Raw genomic sequence first — 18,974 nt, 5'->3', positions numbered from 1 at the left:
TGATGTCATGGGTCAAGTGCAAGTACAGATGATCACATGTAGTAATTATTAACAGCACCACCCTCAGGCACTCCAGATAAGTACATGTACATACATGATAGTTGTCATCGATGAAACATTTGATCTCAATTCAGTTTTCTGTTCCCAAAACTAGAAACTGTTATGAAAAGAGTGGACTAAGTTTTGTAGACTTTATCCTTTGCAAAATGTTGTAAAAAACATTGTGCTTGGCTCTGCCCACCTCCTTGCTTGTTCTGCCCACTATGACTAATTTGTTCCCATTGGAAACAACAGGCTGGTTTAGTTATACAAATCTTTGCTAACGTTTGCTAACATTCGCTAGCTACCTAGCTAATCAAAATATCTGTTTGCATTTATTGATTTACCTCAGCTTGAATACAATCATATAGCTAGCCAACTACAGCAGCCTAGGTTTGTTCGCGTATGACTGGCAGCCTGGTGCAGTGTTGCCAACTTAGCGACTTTGTTGCTATATTTAGAGAGAATTCAGACCCCTCTAGCAACACATTTTCAAAAAATCGACTAGCGACAAATCAAGCGACTTTTTCTGGAGTTATTGGAGACTTTTGGAGACTCTGACGTGAAAGCACGTATCGTTCTTACTCTTCTCAACGAGCAGCGGGTGCTGCCATGGGCCCCACCCCCATCCCAAAGCACTCACAGGCGGCCCAGTCCTCACGCAGCAGTCCCTCCCAGCTGCAGTCAGAGCAGGAGATGTTCACCCCTCAGCGTCCAGACTGCAAATAAATCGTGCATGCGTGAAGCCGCCGCTGGCTGATCCCGCCCTGGCTTACATTCAGGGTGGGATGTAAATGTAAAATGTTCTTTGTCTAAAATAAATCACTGCACAAAAATAAATCACTGCATTTGACTCACACAGCCTCAGTCACTTACTCACCTCATCCACTGTGTGTGTGCCTCTTTGTGACATAAGCTAAACATCTACCTGGCTAGCTCATCATGTCTCAGTCTAAACTGTACACTCAAAAATAAAGAAAGGAGTGGGAATCAAACCCTGAATTCAAAGGCTGGTTGAAACCGTTTATTGGAGATGATACATGACAACTCAAAAACATACTCAAAAGGCAAAGCCTTATAACAGTTCCACCCAAAACAAGCTATATGGTAAAAAAAAATGACTGAGGCCACCAAAAAAGGCTGAGGCCACCATGGCATTAGCTATCGCTGAACACTGTTCCATGCTGGCATGTGATCACATTGGAGAAGTATGTAGAGCTGCTTTCTCAGACTCCACTGCTGCTACCCACTTCAAAATGCACAGGACAAAGTGTACAGAAATTATTAATGGTGTTCTAGCACCATACTTTCTGAAAAAGTTGGTCGCAGATGTGGGTGACCAGTGTTTCAGCCTCCTCCTCGATGAGTCCACGGATGTAAGTGTTTCTAAGTACCTGGGGGTTGTGATAAGGTACTTTAGTGACACCAAGCAGACAATTGTATCAACATTTCTGGGGCTTGTTGAGTTGGAGGTAGGAGATGCCAAATCTATAGCCTGTGCTGTTGTGGCTTTCCTCGAGAAGTGTTGTCTTAAAAAAGAGAAACTCCTGGGGATAGGGACTGACAATGCCTCTGTTATGACAGGGATTAACAATGGGGTCCATAAAGTGCTGAAAGAGGAGTATGGCCTCAAAGATCTGGTACTTATTCGCTGTGTGTGCCACTCGCTGCAGCTTGCTGTAAGTCATGCTTCCAATGACACCATCCCCTGTAGTGTGGAGTACTTGGTACGAGAGACTTATAACTGGTTTTCAGTGTCTCCAATGAGACCATCAACTGTGGGGAGAAACCTTTACAGATAACCAAGGTGTGTGCCACACGTTGGCTCTCCATTGAACACGCGGTTTCATGCATTTTGGACCAGTGGGAGGAGCTTAGGCTGCATTTCGCAGTCACCAAGTCCAGTGAACACTGCTACATGGCTGAAGTTTTATACTCCATGTACAGTGATCCTCAAAGCATATTGTATCTGACTTTTTTGAAGTCAGTGCTGGGTGAGGTACAGTTGGCCATCAAGGCTTTTGAGGGAGAGCAAGTAGATCCTCTTAAGCTACTTGACAGCTTGGTTAGCCTGATCAAGTCTGTGAGCAGCAGGGTGCTGAATCCACTGGCAAATGTTGATGTACTCAAAGGGCCAATAGATGGATACATCAGTCCCAAACCGTACCTTGGTTACCTTTTTGAGTCTAAGGCAGCTGAGCTCCACCTTGCACCTGAGGATGAAAACAATGTCCAAAAGCGTTGTGTAGCCTTCACCATCTCCCTCACTAATGAGTTGAGGGTGAGACTGCTGGACAACATCGAAGCATTGCAGTACATGTCAGTTTTCAATGTGGAGGAAACTCTAAAGCACAATAAGAGCCCTGGAGAAATAGACAAAATAGCCAAGCTCCTTGGCTACTCCCCTGCAGAGATAGACAAGATTGTCCAGCAATGACGTGCCATCCATCCTAGTAAATGGAATGAGACAAAAAACACACTGGGCTTCTGGAGTGAGATTTGGAAGTTCAGGGATGCAGCTGATATCAACCCGTTTCAAGAACTTTCCATGGCTGCTGTGTCTGTGTTGTCCTTGCCACACTTGAATGCTGAAGTCGAGAGAGTATTCAGCCAGAGAGTAGCAAGCCTCACCAGACAGCTTCAGTCCATATCGAATGTACAGTGTGGTAAAAAGCAAACTTAGAAATCGGATGTCCTTGCAGACCCTTAACTCCATCCTGTACATTCGATATGGACTGAAAGCTGTCTGGTGAGGCTTGCTATGAGCACCAGCTGCCTGATAATGTTTTGCAGCTGTTTGGCACATCAGCTGCTTACTCATTAAAGTCAGCTCCCTCAGTTGCTGAACCTGCCATAGAGAGCCTTGACCAAAATGACGATGACCCACTCTTTCTGTGAGCCAGCACAGCCTGTGTGTGTGTGGAGGGGGGTCTGGAAAAAAACGAACAATTAACCTGAATTAGGGCCAGACTAGTTACCATCATTTTCTCACATGGCCATTGACAATTTTTTCTATTGTCTCTTTTTGGTCCATTTAGATTGTTAATGTAGATTGTATACAAATTTTTTTTTGAAATGTTGTGGTTAAAAATGTTCATGTTTTACTGTGACTTTTGGGTCACTTTTGCCGGTCCCATAAAGGAGGAGGGTAGGAATTGTGACATAAAAAAATAAGAATCGACAGAAGAAAGTTCATTTGTAGTTCTAAACATATTTAGGGTGTTTTTACTCACTTTTTGTCTCTCCCACGACGTTATTCCTCTCTCCTACAGCTTCCATCACAATTAAATGCACATGGCCAATTATGCATATTAGGTGATGACGTCATTTAGCGACTTCTAGCGATGTTTAGGACAACCAATAGCTACTTTCCTTACTGAGGAGTTGGCAACACTGGCCTGGTGAAAGCAGCTGTGTTGTTGCCGAGCAACCGACCCGGTGTTAGAACTCTGAGCTTTGGCTAAAAAATATGTTAGCATTGTCAGAAATGCTGCAAAAAGGTAGCACATCATTGGTTCTTAATGGATAGAAATTAGCAAGTGGAAGAGATAAATTATAAATGTAATGTTGATTTGTGAATTTCCATCGAGATTGGTGTCATTTTTGCTTAGATATGATGGTAGGGAGATCTGAAATTAACATTGAGCTTCAATCAATGCCAATGTAATAGAATAGGGAGATAATGCAAGTCTTCAGGTCTCAAGGAAGGTTACTCATTATGCAAGCATAGTTCATCAGGCCATCTGCAATACACACCCACTTACCACATTAAAATACAATACAGCACTACAGCACTATATAACTGATGAGTAATAGAGGAGGAACATTTATTTGCTTACCTCTTGCCACTGTCGAGATGTACTTGATATTCCTGTGGACGAGTTCCAGGTTGGTGGTGTCAAACTTAACACTTGCCGTTACGGTGAGTTGAGCTCTGAGCTGATCCTCGACAGACTTCCATAAAGCATCGACTTTGTCCCAAGTGTTTGAATCTAACCCCCCTCCAATCAGAGCCACATGGTTCCACCCAAAATATTGCAGTGTCCTAACTAAGACCTCTCCACTTCTTTTAAGGGGGGGCACAACTTTGATGTAAGTATCGTAAATGGCAGTATTGTCCATCTTGGAGGATTGTCCGACAAAGCCAAACATCGGGATGTTCCAAGTAGATGCAATAAGACCAGTGACCTGTAAAGCAAAGAGTAAAATTATTATTATTATATTCATAAACTAGTGAATCAGTAAGTCTGCAAAATATATACATTTTAAAGGATACTATAGAGCCTCTAAAAGTGAATACATAGTCATTAGGGACTGTTCGATAATTACTGGGGGGGGCAAAATAGTGGAGGGGGGTGCAACCTTTATTTTTTTCCTTTGGGGAGTGTTGCATGTTTTTCTATTGGGCACAGGGGAGGGCTGTGCATTTTTTCCCCAGTTTAAAATTCACCGTTTTGCAGGTTTTCCTATATAATTTATTCCAACCTAGCCAAGTTTACCCATATACTTGCATATTTTGGTTCGACCATTAGAAAGTGTTCTCTAGGACAAGTGTTCTGCCACCGACAGGTTCGTTGTTGAATGAATGAATTTCCTCTGTTTCTCATGTAGGCTACGTTTATAATGCATCAGTACTGCAATGTACTGTATCAATGTATCACCACCAGACTATATGATCATATTAGGCCTACCCCAGAGCTACACACTCTGGCCATTCAAACTTCCCTGCCAGTTCATTGCCAAAGATGTAGCCTATTTTATATTCAGCAAACAAGAGTACTTCTTGTCCTCAAACATTAGTTTGAAAAATTGCTCAAAATAAGTGACCAAACTATAGGCCTATTCAGTGCTATTCAGGTCCAATGCAGCCATTTTATCTCAAGATCAAATCATTTATGGGTAACAATTAAGTACCTTACTGTGACTGTTTTCAATTAAAATAGTCAAAAAGAAACAAAAATAGCTTCTTAGCAAAGAACAATTTCTGAAGTAAGAATTTTGCTAGGATTTTCTGGGAGTGGTCTGAGTGGGGAGGGGAAAACTGAAAACTAGCTGTTATTGGCAGAGAGGTTTGGAACCCTCTTTCTTATTGGTCTTAACTAATCTACCGCCTGGTGATGTCACCAGGCAGGCCAAAACTCCATCACAGCCAAAACACTCTGAAATTTCAGGCGGTCTTTTCAAACAGCTCTTACACTAAAAGGGCATTATCATAATTTTCACAATTTCACAGTATTATTCCAACCTCATAGTGTGGAAATATATATAAAACACAGTAAAATCACGTTTTTGACTGTATTGGGCCTTTCATTTGTAAATTGGGAGGCACAAGAGGTGGTTGACCTGGGGGCTCAGAGGTACCATAATGCATGAGAAAAATGTTCTACCAACACAATGTGCAGTGGACAAATTACATTAGGCTACTATCTATGGTGTTACTGGAATGGACAGCGCTCTCTAAGGTGCTGATTAATTCAAAGCATTTTAGACATCACTACAGAACACCCATATCCCCAAAATTCAAGCCTGACCTTACCAGAGTCCTACATGGAAAATATTTGATATGCCCATGCCAGAATGATAAAACATGATTGTGCCGTTATACATAGGCATACCACATATTACGAAGAAAAACATAAAAGCCCATAGATTTAGGATGTCTTTGGTAAGTATTTGCTCTACTGCAAAATTAAACAAACTCAAGGAATCATTTTTGACTGTGAACTGTATTATATTATGCATATACTGTATGGACTAGTTAGGGTAATCAAACGTTCTATCCATGAGCATAGCCACGGGAAGTAGGGTTGCTGAGGATGCTGCAGCACCCCCTGAAAGATCTGAATGAAAAAATTAATAATAATAACAAATATATTGTTTTATTTTTCATGTTTTATATTTGTTCACATAAGTAGTGCACTGGGCCTTTAATAGTCCTGCATTAGTGGACCGATATATCCTTCTGCAGTTCTGTACACAATAAGCGTTTTCTAAACAGTTTCTATACATTTCTATAACTTTCTTATATCAACCAAAATAAGTTCTACACTGTGTGCACAATTATTAAGCAAGTCAGTATTTTGACCATATCATCATTATTATGCATATTTCCCAACTCCAAGCTGTATAAACTGGAATGCTTATTGGATTTAAGCATATCAGTGTAATGAGGGAGGGTGTGGCCTAAGGAGATCAACACCCTATATCAAGGTGTGCATAATTATTAGGCAGCTTCTTTTCCTCAGGCAAAATGGGCCAAAAAAGAGATTTAACTGACTCTGAAAAGTGAAACATTTAAAAAAGTATTTCAGAGGTATGCAGCACTCTTGAAATTGCTAAGATATTGGGGCGTGATCACAGAACCATCAAACGTTTTATTGCAAATAGTCAACAGGGTCGCAAGAACCGTGTTGAGAAAAAAATACGCAAATTAACTGCCAAAGATTTGAGAAGAATCAAACGTGAAGCTACCAGGAACCCATTATCCTCCAGTGCTGTCATATTCCAGAACTGAAACCTACCTGGAGTGCCCAGAAGTACAAGGTGTTCAGTGCTCAGAGACATGGCCAAGGTAAGGAAGGCTGAAACCCGACCACCACTGAACAAGACACATAAGTTGAAACGTCAAGACTGGGCCAAGAAATATCTGAAGACAGATTTTTCAAAGGTTTTATGGACTGATGAGATGAGTGACTCTTGACGGACCAGATGGATGGGCCCGTGGCTGGATCAGTAACGGGCACGGAGCTCCACTTCGACTCAGACGCCAGCAAGGTGGAGGTGGGGTACTGGTATGGGCTGGTATTATTAAAGATGAGCTAGTTGGACCTTTTCGGGTTGAAGACGGACTCAAACTCAACTCCCAAACCTACTGCCAGTTTTTAGAAGACACTTTCTTCAAGCAGTGGTACAGGAAAAAGGCTGCATCTTTCAAGAAGACCATGATTTTTATGCAGGACAGTGCTCCATCGCATGCATCGAAGTACTCCACTGCGTGGCTAGCCAGTAAAGGCCTTACAGTTTTTTACAATCACTTTGGCACTAATTTCAGAACCTTGACGTCATCAACTCTAGACACAAAACTCACAACCAATGATCAAAATGCACATTTTTCAAAACTCTAACACTTTTTTCAATTGCTTGGATACAATACACATAAAACTAAGATCATTTGTTCATTTAACAAAAGTCACCTGTTCAATATGACACAACTTAACATCAAAGTACTACTATTTCCAAAGGCAATTCACATTACATTTCAGATGAGTGTCTATTCATTTCATTACAATTATCCAACTATCAATTGATACAACTGCTCAAAATGATAAGTAACTGTTGCATTGCTCTTAATGCATAGTTGTATGGAAACAGACAAACAATATTCCATGTTTAGATCCTGAAAGTTTCAAAGTAACGAGATTCATTGTCACCAATTAGCGTGGAGCATGAACCAATTAGACTACATTATCTATGGATGTAATATTTCATCATCATTCTTTATCAGACACCGTTTCTATGGTCCCCTTGTAACCTTCCTTGATGAGCTCGATCAGGCCTGTAGAGCTGGTGGCGTGACCTATGTCATTGTGTGGGATAATGTCAGGTTCCACCATGCTCATATGGTGCAAGCATGGTTTTCAGGCCCATGCACAATTTACCACCCTGTATTTACCCCCATACTCTCCTTTCCTTAACCCGATTGAGGAATTTTTCTCCACATGGAGATGGAAGGTTTATGATAGGCGCCCTCATGAACAAGTCACTCTTCTCCAGGCCATGGATGACGCATGCAATGACATCACGGCAGACCAGTGTCAGGCCTGGATTCGCCATGGCCAAAGGTTTTTTCCAAGATGTTTGGCTAATGAAAACATCCATTGTGATGTAGATGAGAACCTGTGGTCAAAACCACAAGACAGAGTTGATGAAAATGTAGAAGTACAGTAATCACTCCTATGCTTAGCTTTTTACAGTACAAGCAAGCAAGTTGAGGAACACTGCATTTGATGTTTTACAGTACTGTATTGTTTTTCATCAATATATTTCAGATTTTGTTCAATGGTTCCACTGTGTCTGTAGTATTCTCTCTACTACTGCAGTACTTTTACAGGGATGTATTTACATGTAGTACCATAATGAAACATGTATCACCTATTTTGTACTACAATATTTAATGATCGTACGAACAATGACACAGTGAAACTATCGGTTGCTTGTGTGTGGGTGATCTAAATTAACGTTTCATTGGTATTTCACAATAAATTTGTTTTTTGAACCAATGATTGTGCAAGTGCAAGATTTCTTTAAAGATATGAATGCACAATGCAATGTTTTGAACATTGGACAGCCTGTGTTACAAGTGATGACCGTTTTGAGTTTTGTGTCTAGAGTTTTGAAAAATGACGTCAAGGTTCTGAAATTAGTGCCAAAGTGATTGTAAAAAAACTGTAAAGATGGAAGAATAATGACATGGCCCCCTTCCTCACCTGACCTAAACCCTATTGAGAACTTGTGGTCTCTTCTTAAACGGTCGATTTACGGTGAAGGAAAACAGTGTCTGGGAGGCTGTGGTTGCTGCTGCACAAAAAGTTGATCGTCAACAGATCAAGAAACTGACAGACTCCATGGATGGAAGGCTTATGACTGTTATTGAAAAGAAGGGTGGCTATATTGGTCACTGATTATTTTTAAATGTCAGAAATGTTAATTTGTAAATTTGGAGTTGTTTGTTTATTATTCTCAGTTTAACAGATGAAAATATACAAGTGAGATGGGGAACTTTTCATTTTTTCATTTAGTTGCATAATAATTCTGCACACTAATAGTTGCCCAATAATTGTGCTCACACAGATATTCTCCAAAGAAAGCCAAAACCTCACTTTTACTTTCTTAAATATTCAGGTTTGAGGTTTATTAACATTTTGGATTGACTGAGAGCACTATAGTTGTTCAATAATACAATTAATCCTCAAACATACAACTTGCCTAATTGTGCACACAGTGTATACATTTTCTGTACCATACCAAAATGGCTCGAACAGGCACATCATACAAATAAATATGGTAGACTAAAGGTGTCCCACGGGGGGCCAGTATATATATATATTTTTTTTTATGTATGAAAAATGTATGCACTCTGGATAAGAGCGTCTGCTAAATTACTAAAACGTAAAAATGTAAAATGTATTCACCCCTGAGTTAATACTTTGTAGAAGCACCTTTGGCAGAGATTACAGCTGTGAGTATTTCTGGGTAAATCTCTAAGAGCTTTTCATACCTGGATTGTGCAACATTTGCCCATTATTCTTTTCAAAATTCTTCAAGCTTTGTCAAATTGCTTGTTGATCATTGCTAGACAACCATTTTCAGGTCTTGCCATATATTTTCAAGTAGATTTAAGTCAAAACTGTAACTCGGCCACTCAGGAACATCATTGTCTTCTTGGTAAGCAACTCCAGTGTAGATTTGGCCTTATGTTTTAGGTTATTGTCCTGCTGCAAGGTGAATTTATCTCCCAGTGTCTAGTGGAAAGCAGACTGAACCATGTTCTCCTCTAGGATTTTGCCTGTGTTTAGCTCCATTCTGTTTCTTTTTTATTCTGAAAAACTCCCTAGACCTTAATTATTACATTAAAGCATACCCATAACATGATAAAGCCACCACTATGCTTGAAAATATGGAGAGTGGTGCTCAGTAATGTGTTATATTGGATTTGCCCCAAACATAACACTTTGTATTCAGGACAAAAACATATTTGCTTTGCCACATTTTTTGCAGTATTACTTTGGTATTTGGTATTTTATTAGGATCCCCATTAGCTTTTGCAAAAGCTGAGATGCAATGCCTTAGAGCACTGTGCCACTCAGGAGTTCCTCAGAAGTTGTGCGGTGAGGTGTCGCTTTATCTGTTTTTTGAAACCAGGTTTGCTGTTTATTTGAGCAATATGAGATGGAACAGAGATCCATGCAATAATGGCTCTGTATAATATTGTACGCTTTCTTGAATTTGTTCTGGATTTGGGGACTGTGAAAAGACCCCTGGTGGCATGTCCTGTGGGGTAAGTGTGTGTGTCAGAGCTGTGTATAAGTTGACTATGCAAACAATTTGGGATTTTCAACACATTAATGTTTCTTATAAAAAGAAGAAGTGATGCAGTCAGTCTCTCCTCAACTCTTAGCCAAGTTAGACTGGCGTGCATAGTATTTATATCAGCCCTCTGATTTAAATGAAGAGCAAGATGTGCCGCTCTGTTTTGGGCCAGCTGCAGCTTAACTAGGTCTTTCCTTGCAGCACTGGACCACACAACTGGACAATAATCAAGATTAGACAAAACTAGAGCCTGCAGAAATTGCTTTTTGGAGTGTGGTGTCAAAAAAGCAGAGCATCTCTTTATTACGGACAGACCTCTCCCCATCTTTACAACTATTGAATCTATATGTTTTGACCATGATAGTTTACAATCTAAGGTAACGCCAAGTGATTTGGTCTCCTCAACTTGTTCAACAGTCACACCATTCATTACCAGATTCAGCTGAGGTCTAGAACTTAGGGAATGATTTATACCAAATACAATGCTCTTAGTTTTAGAGATGTTCAGGACCAGTTTATTAGTGGCCACCCATTCCAAAACAGACTGCAATTCTTTGTTAAGGGTTTCAGTGTCTTCATTAGCTGTGGTTGCTGATGTGTATATGGTTGAATTATCAGCATACATGGACACACATGCTTTGTTTAATGCCAGTGGCAGGTCATTGTTAAAAATAGAAAAGAGCAGAAGGCCTAGAGAGCTGCCCTGTGGTACACCACACTTTACATGTTTGACTTTAGAGAAGCTTCCATTAAAGAAAACCCTTTGAATTCTATTAGATAGATAGCTCTGAATCCATGATATGGCAGAGGTTGAAAAGCCATAACACATACGATTTTTCAACAACAGGTTATGGTCAATAATATCAAAGGCTGCACTGAAATCTAACAGTACAGCTCCCACAATCTCTTTCAACCAATCATCAGTCATTTGTGTCAGTGCAGTACATGTTGAGTGCCCTTCCTTATAAGCATGCTGAAAGTCTGTTGTTAAGTTGTTTACAGAGAAATAGCATTGCATTTGGTCAAATACAATTTTTTCCAACAGTTTGCTAAGAGCTGGCAGCAAGCTTATAGGTCTGCTGTTAGAACCAGTAAAGGCCGCTTTACCATTCGTGGGTAGCGGAATTACTTTGGCTACCCTCCAGGCCTGAGGACAAAAACTTTCCTCTAGGCTCAGATTAAAGATATGACATATAGATGTGGCTATAGAGTCAGCTACCATCCTCAGTAGCTTTCCATCTAAGTTGTCAATGGCAGGAGGTTTGTCATTATTGATCGATAACAATAATTTTTCCACCTCTCCCATACTAACTTTACAATATTCAAACTTGCAATGGTTTTCTTTCGTTATTTGTTTTTTTATGCATGAATATGATGGCTCACTGTTCATTGTTGGCATTTCCTGCCTAAGTTTGCCCACTTTGCCAATGAAGTAATCATTAAAATAATTGGCAACATCAAATGGTTTTGTGATGAATAAGCCATCTGATTCAATGAAAGATGGAGTTGAATTTGTCTTTCTGACCATAATTTAATTTAAAGTACTCCAAAGTTTTCCATCATTCTTTATATCATTGATCTTGGCTTCATAATACAGTTTATTTTTCTTTTTGTTGAGTTTAGTCACATAATTTCTCAATTTGCAGTAAGTCAACCAGTCCGATGTGCAGCCAGACTTATTAGCCACTCCTTTTGCCCCATCTCTTTCAACCATACAGTTTATCAATTCCTCATCAATCCATGGAGCCTTAACAGTTCTAACAGTCAGTTTCCTAACAGGTGCATGTTTATCAATAATTGGAAGAAGCAATTTCAAAAATTAATCAAGAGCAGCGTCTGGATACTCATTATTAATCACATCTGACCAACAAATATGAGTCACAGCAAAATATTTTTTTAGGCCCAGCTGTTGGAACTTTGGCTTTCCTGGATATACTTTAGTGCCTTGTTGTGAACAGGATGCATGTTTTGGAGTATTTTTATTCTGTACAGGCTTCCTTCTTTTCACTCTGTCAATTAGGTTAATATTGTGGAGTAACTACAATGTTGTTGATCCATCCTTAATTTTCTCCTATCACAGCCATTCATTTCTGTAACAGTTTTAAAGTCACCATTGGCCTCATGGGGAAATCCCTGAGCGGTATCCTTCCTCTCCGGCAACTCAGTTAGGAAGGATGCCTGTATCTTTGTAGTGACTGGGTGTATTAATATACCATCCGAAGTGTAATTAAGAACTTCACCATGCTCAAAGGGATATTCAATGTCTGCTTTTATTATTTTTACCCATCCACCTAAAGGTGCCCTTCTTTGCGAGGCATTGGACAACTTCCCTGGTCTTTGTGGTTGAATCTGTGTTTTAAATGTACTGCTTGACTGAGGGAACTTACAGATAATTGTCTGTGGGAGATTCAGAGATGAGGTAGTCATTTAAAAAATCATGCTAAACACTATTATTGCATTACATATACGTTTTACATTTTAGTCATTTAGCAGACGCTCTTATCCAGAGCGACTTACAGTTTAGTGAGTGCATACATTTTTCATACACACAGAGTGAGTCCATGCAACTTATTATGTGACTTGGTAAGCACATTTTTACTCCTGAACTTATTTAGGTTTTCCATAATAAAGGGGGTGAATACTTATTGACTCAAGACATTTCAGCTTCTCATTTTTTATAAGTGTTTAAATATTTCTAAAAACATAATTCCACTTTGACATTATGTGGTATTGTGTGTAGGCCAGTGGAAATAAATCTATATTTAATCCACTGTAAATTCAGGCTGTAAAACAATAAAATGTTGAAAAAATCAAGGGGTGTGAAAACTTTCTGGAGGCACTGTAACTAGCTATCTAGCTAACTTTTGTTAGCTGTCAAATTAGTGAAATTCAGAAATCACTGGACAGTGGGGATTCAGGCTTGCCCAAGTTCGCCATTGTTGACTGTACTCGAGAGGACTAGATGACCACGCCTTTGAGCGACGCTGATGGAAGAAAGGGAGCCTTCCTGTCAGACAACAAAAGATAGACCGGCTGCAATTTTGTGTGGGTCCCATACATTGTTTGGGTGAAAATATATGGTGAAACACTATCATTCCACTGCATATATATCATGGACATTTTCTGATTTTACAATGCAATGCAAAATTCGTACAAAATTAGCTTCTTAATAAAAAAAAGATAAGTCAGATACAAAATAGTTACAAAGACTGTCAATAGGTTAAACAGATCGTCACAGCAAGCTGCTAAAAGCTATAGCCAAGATGATCTATATGCTCGTGGCGTGTTGTTGTTTTTTGCTCATGTTGCGGCGTGGCAGGGAAATCTTGGGACATTATGTCTGTCAAGGGAAGTCACAGTCAGTCAAAAAAGGCACATGCTAAGTGATTTTGCAGCGTTTAGCGGCTAAACAGCTATCATATAGCCATACTTGGCATACTTATTATTATGGCATACAATAATGCGTGTTTCTGTTTCACATTTAAATATTTACCAATGTCTTAACAAATTACGGTAGTTAGATTATTAGCAGATGTGTTAAAGCAGATTTTTTGGTGGGAAATCGTTAGGATTCTTGGTACAATATGCTCCACTGTATGGCAAAACAGCTGTGCGACTCACAGCTGGTCTGCTGTCGTGACCAGTGGTCGTGACACTGTCTGTCACATTTGTGAATAAAGTTCGGTTTGATTTGATTTAAATTTGTAACAGATAAAAAGTCCTGCTCTGGAAGGCCTACAGGTTAATAAAATCATATTTGGATATATTTGGCTGTTTCCACAAAATAGTGTGAAATCCACACAAATAAACACTATACATGTAGGCCAGAGGTACTCAAGTAATATTTGAGAAGGTCCGGTCACACACATTTCCTAGGTGGCAAAGGTCCGAATGGATAATGTTGTTTATTGGCGTAGTAACAAACCACCACCACGCAACCCATGTGATCCCAAACTGTTGAAACTGTTCACACCCCTCTTGTTGGCGGAGAGAACATTTTACAGTTTTTAATGCTCATTTCTTGCAATTCTACACTTTTTGCCATGTCTTATTTATGTTCATGTGATACCAAGGGTCCAAGCCAGACTGAGTTTTCTTTATTTTTTACACCTGTTGAGTATGGGGGATGTTGGCTAATGTTGTTGTGATGTAGAAAGATGATTGAATTGCCATTCAAATCAATCAAATAAAATTGTATTCGTCACATGCTTCATAAACAACAGATGTAGACGAACAGTGAAATGCTTACGGCCCTTCCCAACAATGCAGAGAGAAAGAAAATAGAAAAAGAATAGAAAAGTAATAACACGTAACAATAAATAAATGAATAATTAAAGTAATTCTTGTTTTCTGTCAACAATGACAAGCCACCGGGGTCTGACAACTTGAATGGAAAATTACTGAGGATTATAGCGAACGATATTGCCACTCCTATTTGCCATATTTTCAATGTAAGCCTACTAGAAAGTGTGTGCTCTCAGGCCTGGAGGGAAGCAAAAGTCATTCCACTACCTAAGAATAGTAAAGCCCCCTTTACTGACTCAAATAGCCGACCAATCAGCCTGTTACCAACCCTTTGTAAACTTTTGGAAAAAATTGTGTTTGACCAAATACAATGCTATTTTACAGTAAACAAATTGACAGCAGACTTTCAGCACGCTTATAGGGAAGGACATTCAACAAGCACAGCACTTACACAAATGACTGATGATTGAGGGGGCTGTTTTGTTAGACTTCAGTGCGGCATTTGACATTATCAATCATAGTCTGCTGCTGGAAAAACGTTTGTGTTATGGCTTTACACCCCTTGCTACATTGTGGATAAAGAGTTACCTGTCTAACAGAACACAGAGGGTTGTCTTTAATGGAAGCCTCTCCAACATAATCCAAGTAGAATCAGGAATTCCCCAGGGCAGCTTTCTAGGCCCCTTACTTTTTTCAATCTTTACTAACGACATGCCACTGGCTTTGAGTAAAGCCAATGTGTCTATGTATGTGGATGACTCAACACTATACACGTCATCTACCACAACGACTGAAATGACTGAAACTCTTAAAATAGAGCTGCAGTTAGTTTCAGAGTGGGTGGCTAGGAATAAGTTGGTCCTAAATATTTCAAAAACTAAAAGCATTGTGTTTGGGACAAATAATTTACTAAACCCTAAACCTCAACTAAATCGTGTAATAAATCATGTGGAAATGTAGCATGTTGAGGTGACTAAACTGCTTAGAGTAACCCTGGATTATAAACTGTCATGGTCAAAACATATTGATACAACAGTAGCTAAGATGGGGAGAAGTCTGTTCATAATAAAGTGTTACTCTACCTTCTTAACAGCACTATCAACAAGGAAGGTCCTACAGGCCCTAGTTTTGTCGCACCTGGACTACTATTCAGTCGTGTGGTCAGGTGCCACAAAAAGGGACTTAGGAAAATTACAATTGGCTCAGAACAGGGTAGCACGGCTGGCCCTTGGATGTACACAGAGAGCTAACATTAATAATATGCATGTTAATCTCTCCTGGCTCAAAGTGGAGGAGAGATTGACTTTATCACTACTTATATTTATGAGAGGTATTGACATGTTGAATGCACCAAGCTGTCTGTTTGAACTACTGGCTCAAAGCTTGGACACCCATACATAACCCACAAGACATGCCACAAGAGGTCTCTTCACAGTCCCTAAGTCCAGAATAGACTATGGGAGGCGCACAGTACTACATAGAGCCATGACTACATATAATTCTATTTCACATTAAGTAAATGATGCAAGCATTAAAATTAGATTTAAAGATAAAAATACACCTTTTTGGAACAGTGGGGACTGTGAAGCAACACAAACATAGGCACAGACACATGCATACACATACAAGATAACATACGGACTATACACACATGTACACATGGATTTTGTATTGTAGATATATGGTATTGGTGGAGTAGGGGCCTGAGGGCACACAGTGTGTTGTGAAATCTGTGAATGTATTGTAATGTTTTTAAAACTGCCTTAATTTTGCTGGACCCCAGGAAGAGTAGCTGATGCCTTGGCAGTAGCGAATGGGGATCCATAATAAATACAAATACAAAAGTAAAAATAAATACACAGTGAGTAACGATAACTTGGTTATATATACAGGGTACCAGTACCGAGTCGATGTGCAGGGGTACGAGGTAATTAGGGTAGATATGTACAGTGGGGGAAAAAAGTATTTAGTCAGCCACCAATTGTGCAAGTTCTCCCACTTAAAAAGATGAGAGAGGCCTGTAATTTTCATCATAGGTACACGTCAACTATGACAGACAAATTGAGGGAAAAAAATCCAGAAAATCATATTGTAGGATTTTTTATGAATTTATTTGCAAATTATGGTGGAAAATAAGTATTTGGTCACCTACAAACAAGCAAGATTTCTGGCTCTCACAGACCTGTAACTTCTTCTTTAAGAGGCTCCTCTGTCCTCCACTCGTTACCTGTATTAATGGCACCTGTTTGAACTTGTTATCAGTATAAAAGACACCTGTCCACAACCTCAAACAGTCACACTCCAAACTCCACTATGGCCAAGACCAAAGAGCTGTCAAAGGACACCAGAAACAAAATTGTAGACCTGCACCAGGCTGGGAAGACTGAATCTGCAATAGGTAAGCAGCTTGGTTTGAAGAAATCAACTGTGGGAGCAATTATTAGGAAATGGAAGACATACAAGACCACTGATAATCTCCCTCGATCTGGGGCTCCACGCAAGATCTCACCCCGTGGGGTCAAAATGATCACAAGAACGGTGAGCAAAAATCCCAGAACCACAAGGGGGGACCTAGTGAATGACCTGCAGAGAGCTGGGACCAAAGTAACAAAGCCTACCATCAGTAACACACTACGCCGCCAGGGACTCAAATCCTGCAGTGCCAGACGTGTCCCTCTGCTTAAGCCAGTACATGTCCAGGCCCGTCTGAAGTTTGCTAGAGTGCATTTGGATGATCCAGAAGAGGTTTGGGAGAATGTCATATGGTCAGATGAAACCAAAATAGAACTTTTTGGTAAAAACTCAACTCGTCGTGTTTGGAGGACAAAGAATGCTGAGTTGCATCCAAAGAACACCATACCTACTGTGAAGCATGGGGGTGGAAACATCATGCTTTGGGGCTGTTTATCTGCAAAGGGACCAGGACGACTGATCCGTGTAAAGGAAAGAATGAATGGGGCCATGTATCGTGAGATTTTGAGTGAAAACCTCCTTCCATCAGCAAGGGCATTGAAGATGAAACGTGGCTGGGTCTTTCAGCATGACAATGATCCCAAACACACCGCCCGGGCAATGAAGGAGTGGCTTCGTAAGAAGCATTTCAAGGTCCGGGAGTGGCCTAGCCAGTCTCCAGATCTCAACCCCATAGAAAATCTTTGGAGGGAGTTGAAAGTCCATGTTGCCCAGCGACAGCCCCAAAACATCACTGCTCTAGAGGAGATCTGCATGGAGGAATGGGCCAAAATACCAGCAACAGTGTGTGAAAACCTTGTGAAGACTTACAGAAAACGTTTGACCTGTGTCATTGCCAATAAAGGGTATATAACAAAGTATTGAGAAACTTTTTTTATTGACCAAATACTTATTTTCCACCATAATTTGCAAATAAATTCATTACAAATCCTACAATGTGATTTTCTGGATTTTTTTTTTCTCATTTTGTCTGTCATCGTTGACGTGTACCTATGATGAAAATTACAGGCCTCTCTCATCTTTTTAAGTGGGAGAACTTGCACAATTGGTGACTGACTAAATACTTTTTTTCCCCACTGTACATATAACTAGTAATAGAATGACTAGACAATAAACTGTAGCAGCAGCGTATGTGAGTCAAAAAAGGGTCAATGCAGAGAGTCCGGGTAGCTATTTGGTTAACTATTTAACAAACTATTTAGCAGTCTTATGGCTTGGGGGTAGAAGCTGTGCAGGGTCCAGACTTGGTGCATCGGTACTGTGCGGTAGCTAAGAGAACAGTCTATGACTTAGGTGTTGTAGGGCCTTCCTCTGACACCACCTGGTACAGAGGTCCTGGATGGCAGGGAGCTCGGCCCCATTGATGTACTGGGCCGTATGCACTACCCTCTGTAGCGCCTTGCGGTCGGATGCCAAACAGTTGCCATACCAAGCGGTGATGCAGGCAGGCAAGATGCTCTTAATGGTGCAGCTGTAGAACGTTTTGAGAATCTGAGGGGCCATGCCAAATCTTTTCAGCCTCCTGAGGGGGAAGAGGCGTTCTCATGCCCTCTTCACGATTGTTTGGTGTGTGTGGACAATGATAGATCCTTAGTGATGTGGACACCAAGGAACTTGAAGCGCTCTACCCGCTCCATTATGGCCCTGTCGATGTGAATGGGGGCGTGCTCGGCCCTCCGTTTCTTGTAGTCCACGATCGGCTCCTTTGTCTTGCTGACGTTGAGGGAGGGGTTGTTCTCCTGGCACCAGACTGCCAGGTCTCTGACCTCCTCCCTATAGGCTGTCTCATCATTGTTGGTGATCAGGGCTACCACCGTTATATTGTCAGCAAACTTAACGATGGTGTTGGGGTCGAGTGCGGCCATGCAGTCGTGGATGAACAGGGAGTACAGGAGGGGACTAAGCATGCACCTCTGAGGGGCCCCCATGGCGGATGTGTTGTTGCCTACCCTCACCACCTGCGGGCAGCCCTTAAGGAAGTCCAGGATCAAGTTGCAGTGGGAGGTGTTCAGTCCCAGCGTCCTTAGCTTAGTGATGAGCTTGGAGGGCACTATGGTGTTGTACGGTGAGCTGTAGTCAATGAACAGCATTCTCAAATAGGTGTTCCTCTTGTCCAGGTGGGAGAGGGC

At 40.6% G+C, this 18,974-nt stretch overlaps 1 protein-coding gene across 1 annotated transcript in view; it reads right to left on the bottom strand.

Moving 5' to 3' along the window:
* The window catches only part of gucy2g (guanylate cyclase 2g), a gene marked incomplete at both ends in the record, with an annotated part of 160,319 nt that overhangs the window by 110,834 nt on the left and 30,511 nt on the right, over positions 1 to 18,974 (bottom strand). Inside the window, one exon of the mRNA XM_084167484.1 lies at positions 3,879 to 4,227. Coding sequence (XP_084023610.1) covers positions 3,879 to 4,227 — 349 coding nt within the window. The remainder of the gene's footprint in view (positions 1 to 3,878; positions 4,228 to 18,974) is intronic.

Source organism: Coregonus lavaretus, assembly GCF_964263955.1.
Source record: "Coregonus lavaretus genome assembly, chromosome: 1".
NCBI lineage: Eukaryota > Metazoa > Chordata > Actinopteri > Salmoniformes > Salmonidae > Coregonus > Coregonus lavaretus.
Note: the sequence above shows the minus strand (reverse complement) of the source record. Positions and strands in the feature narration are given on the sequence as shown.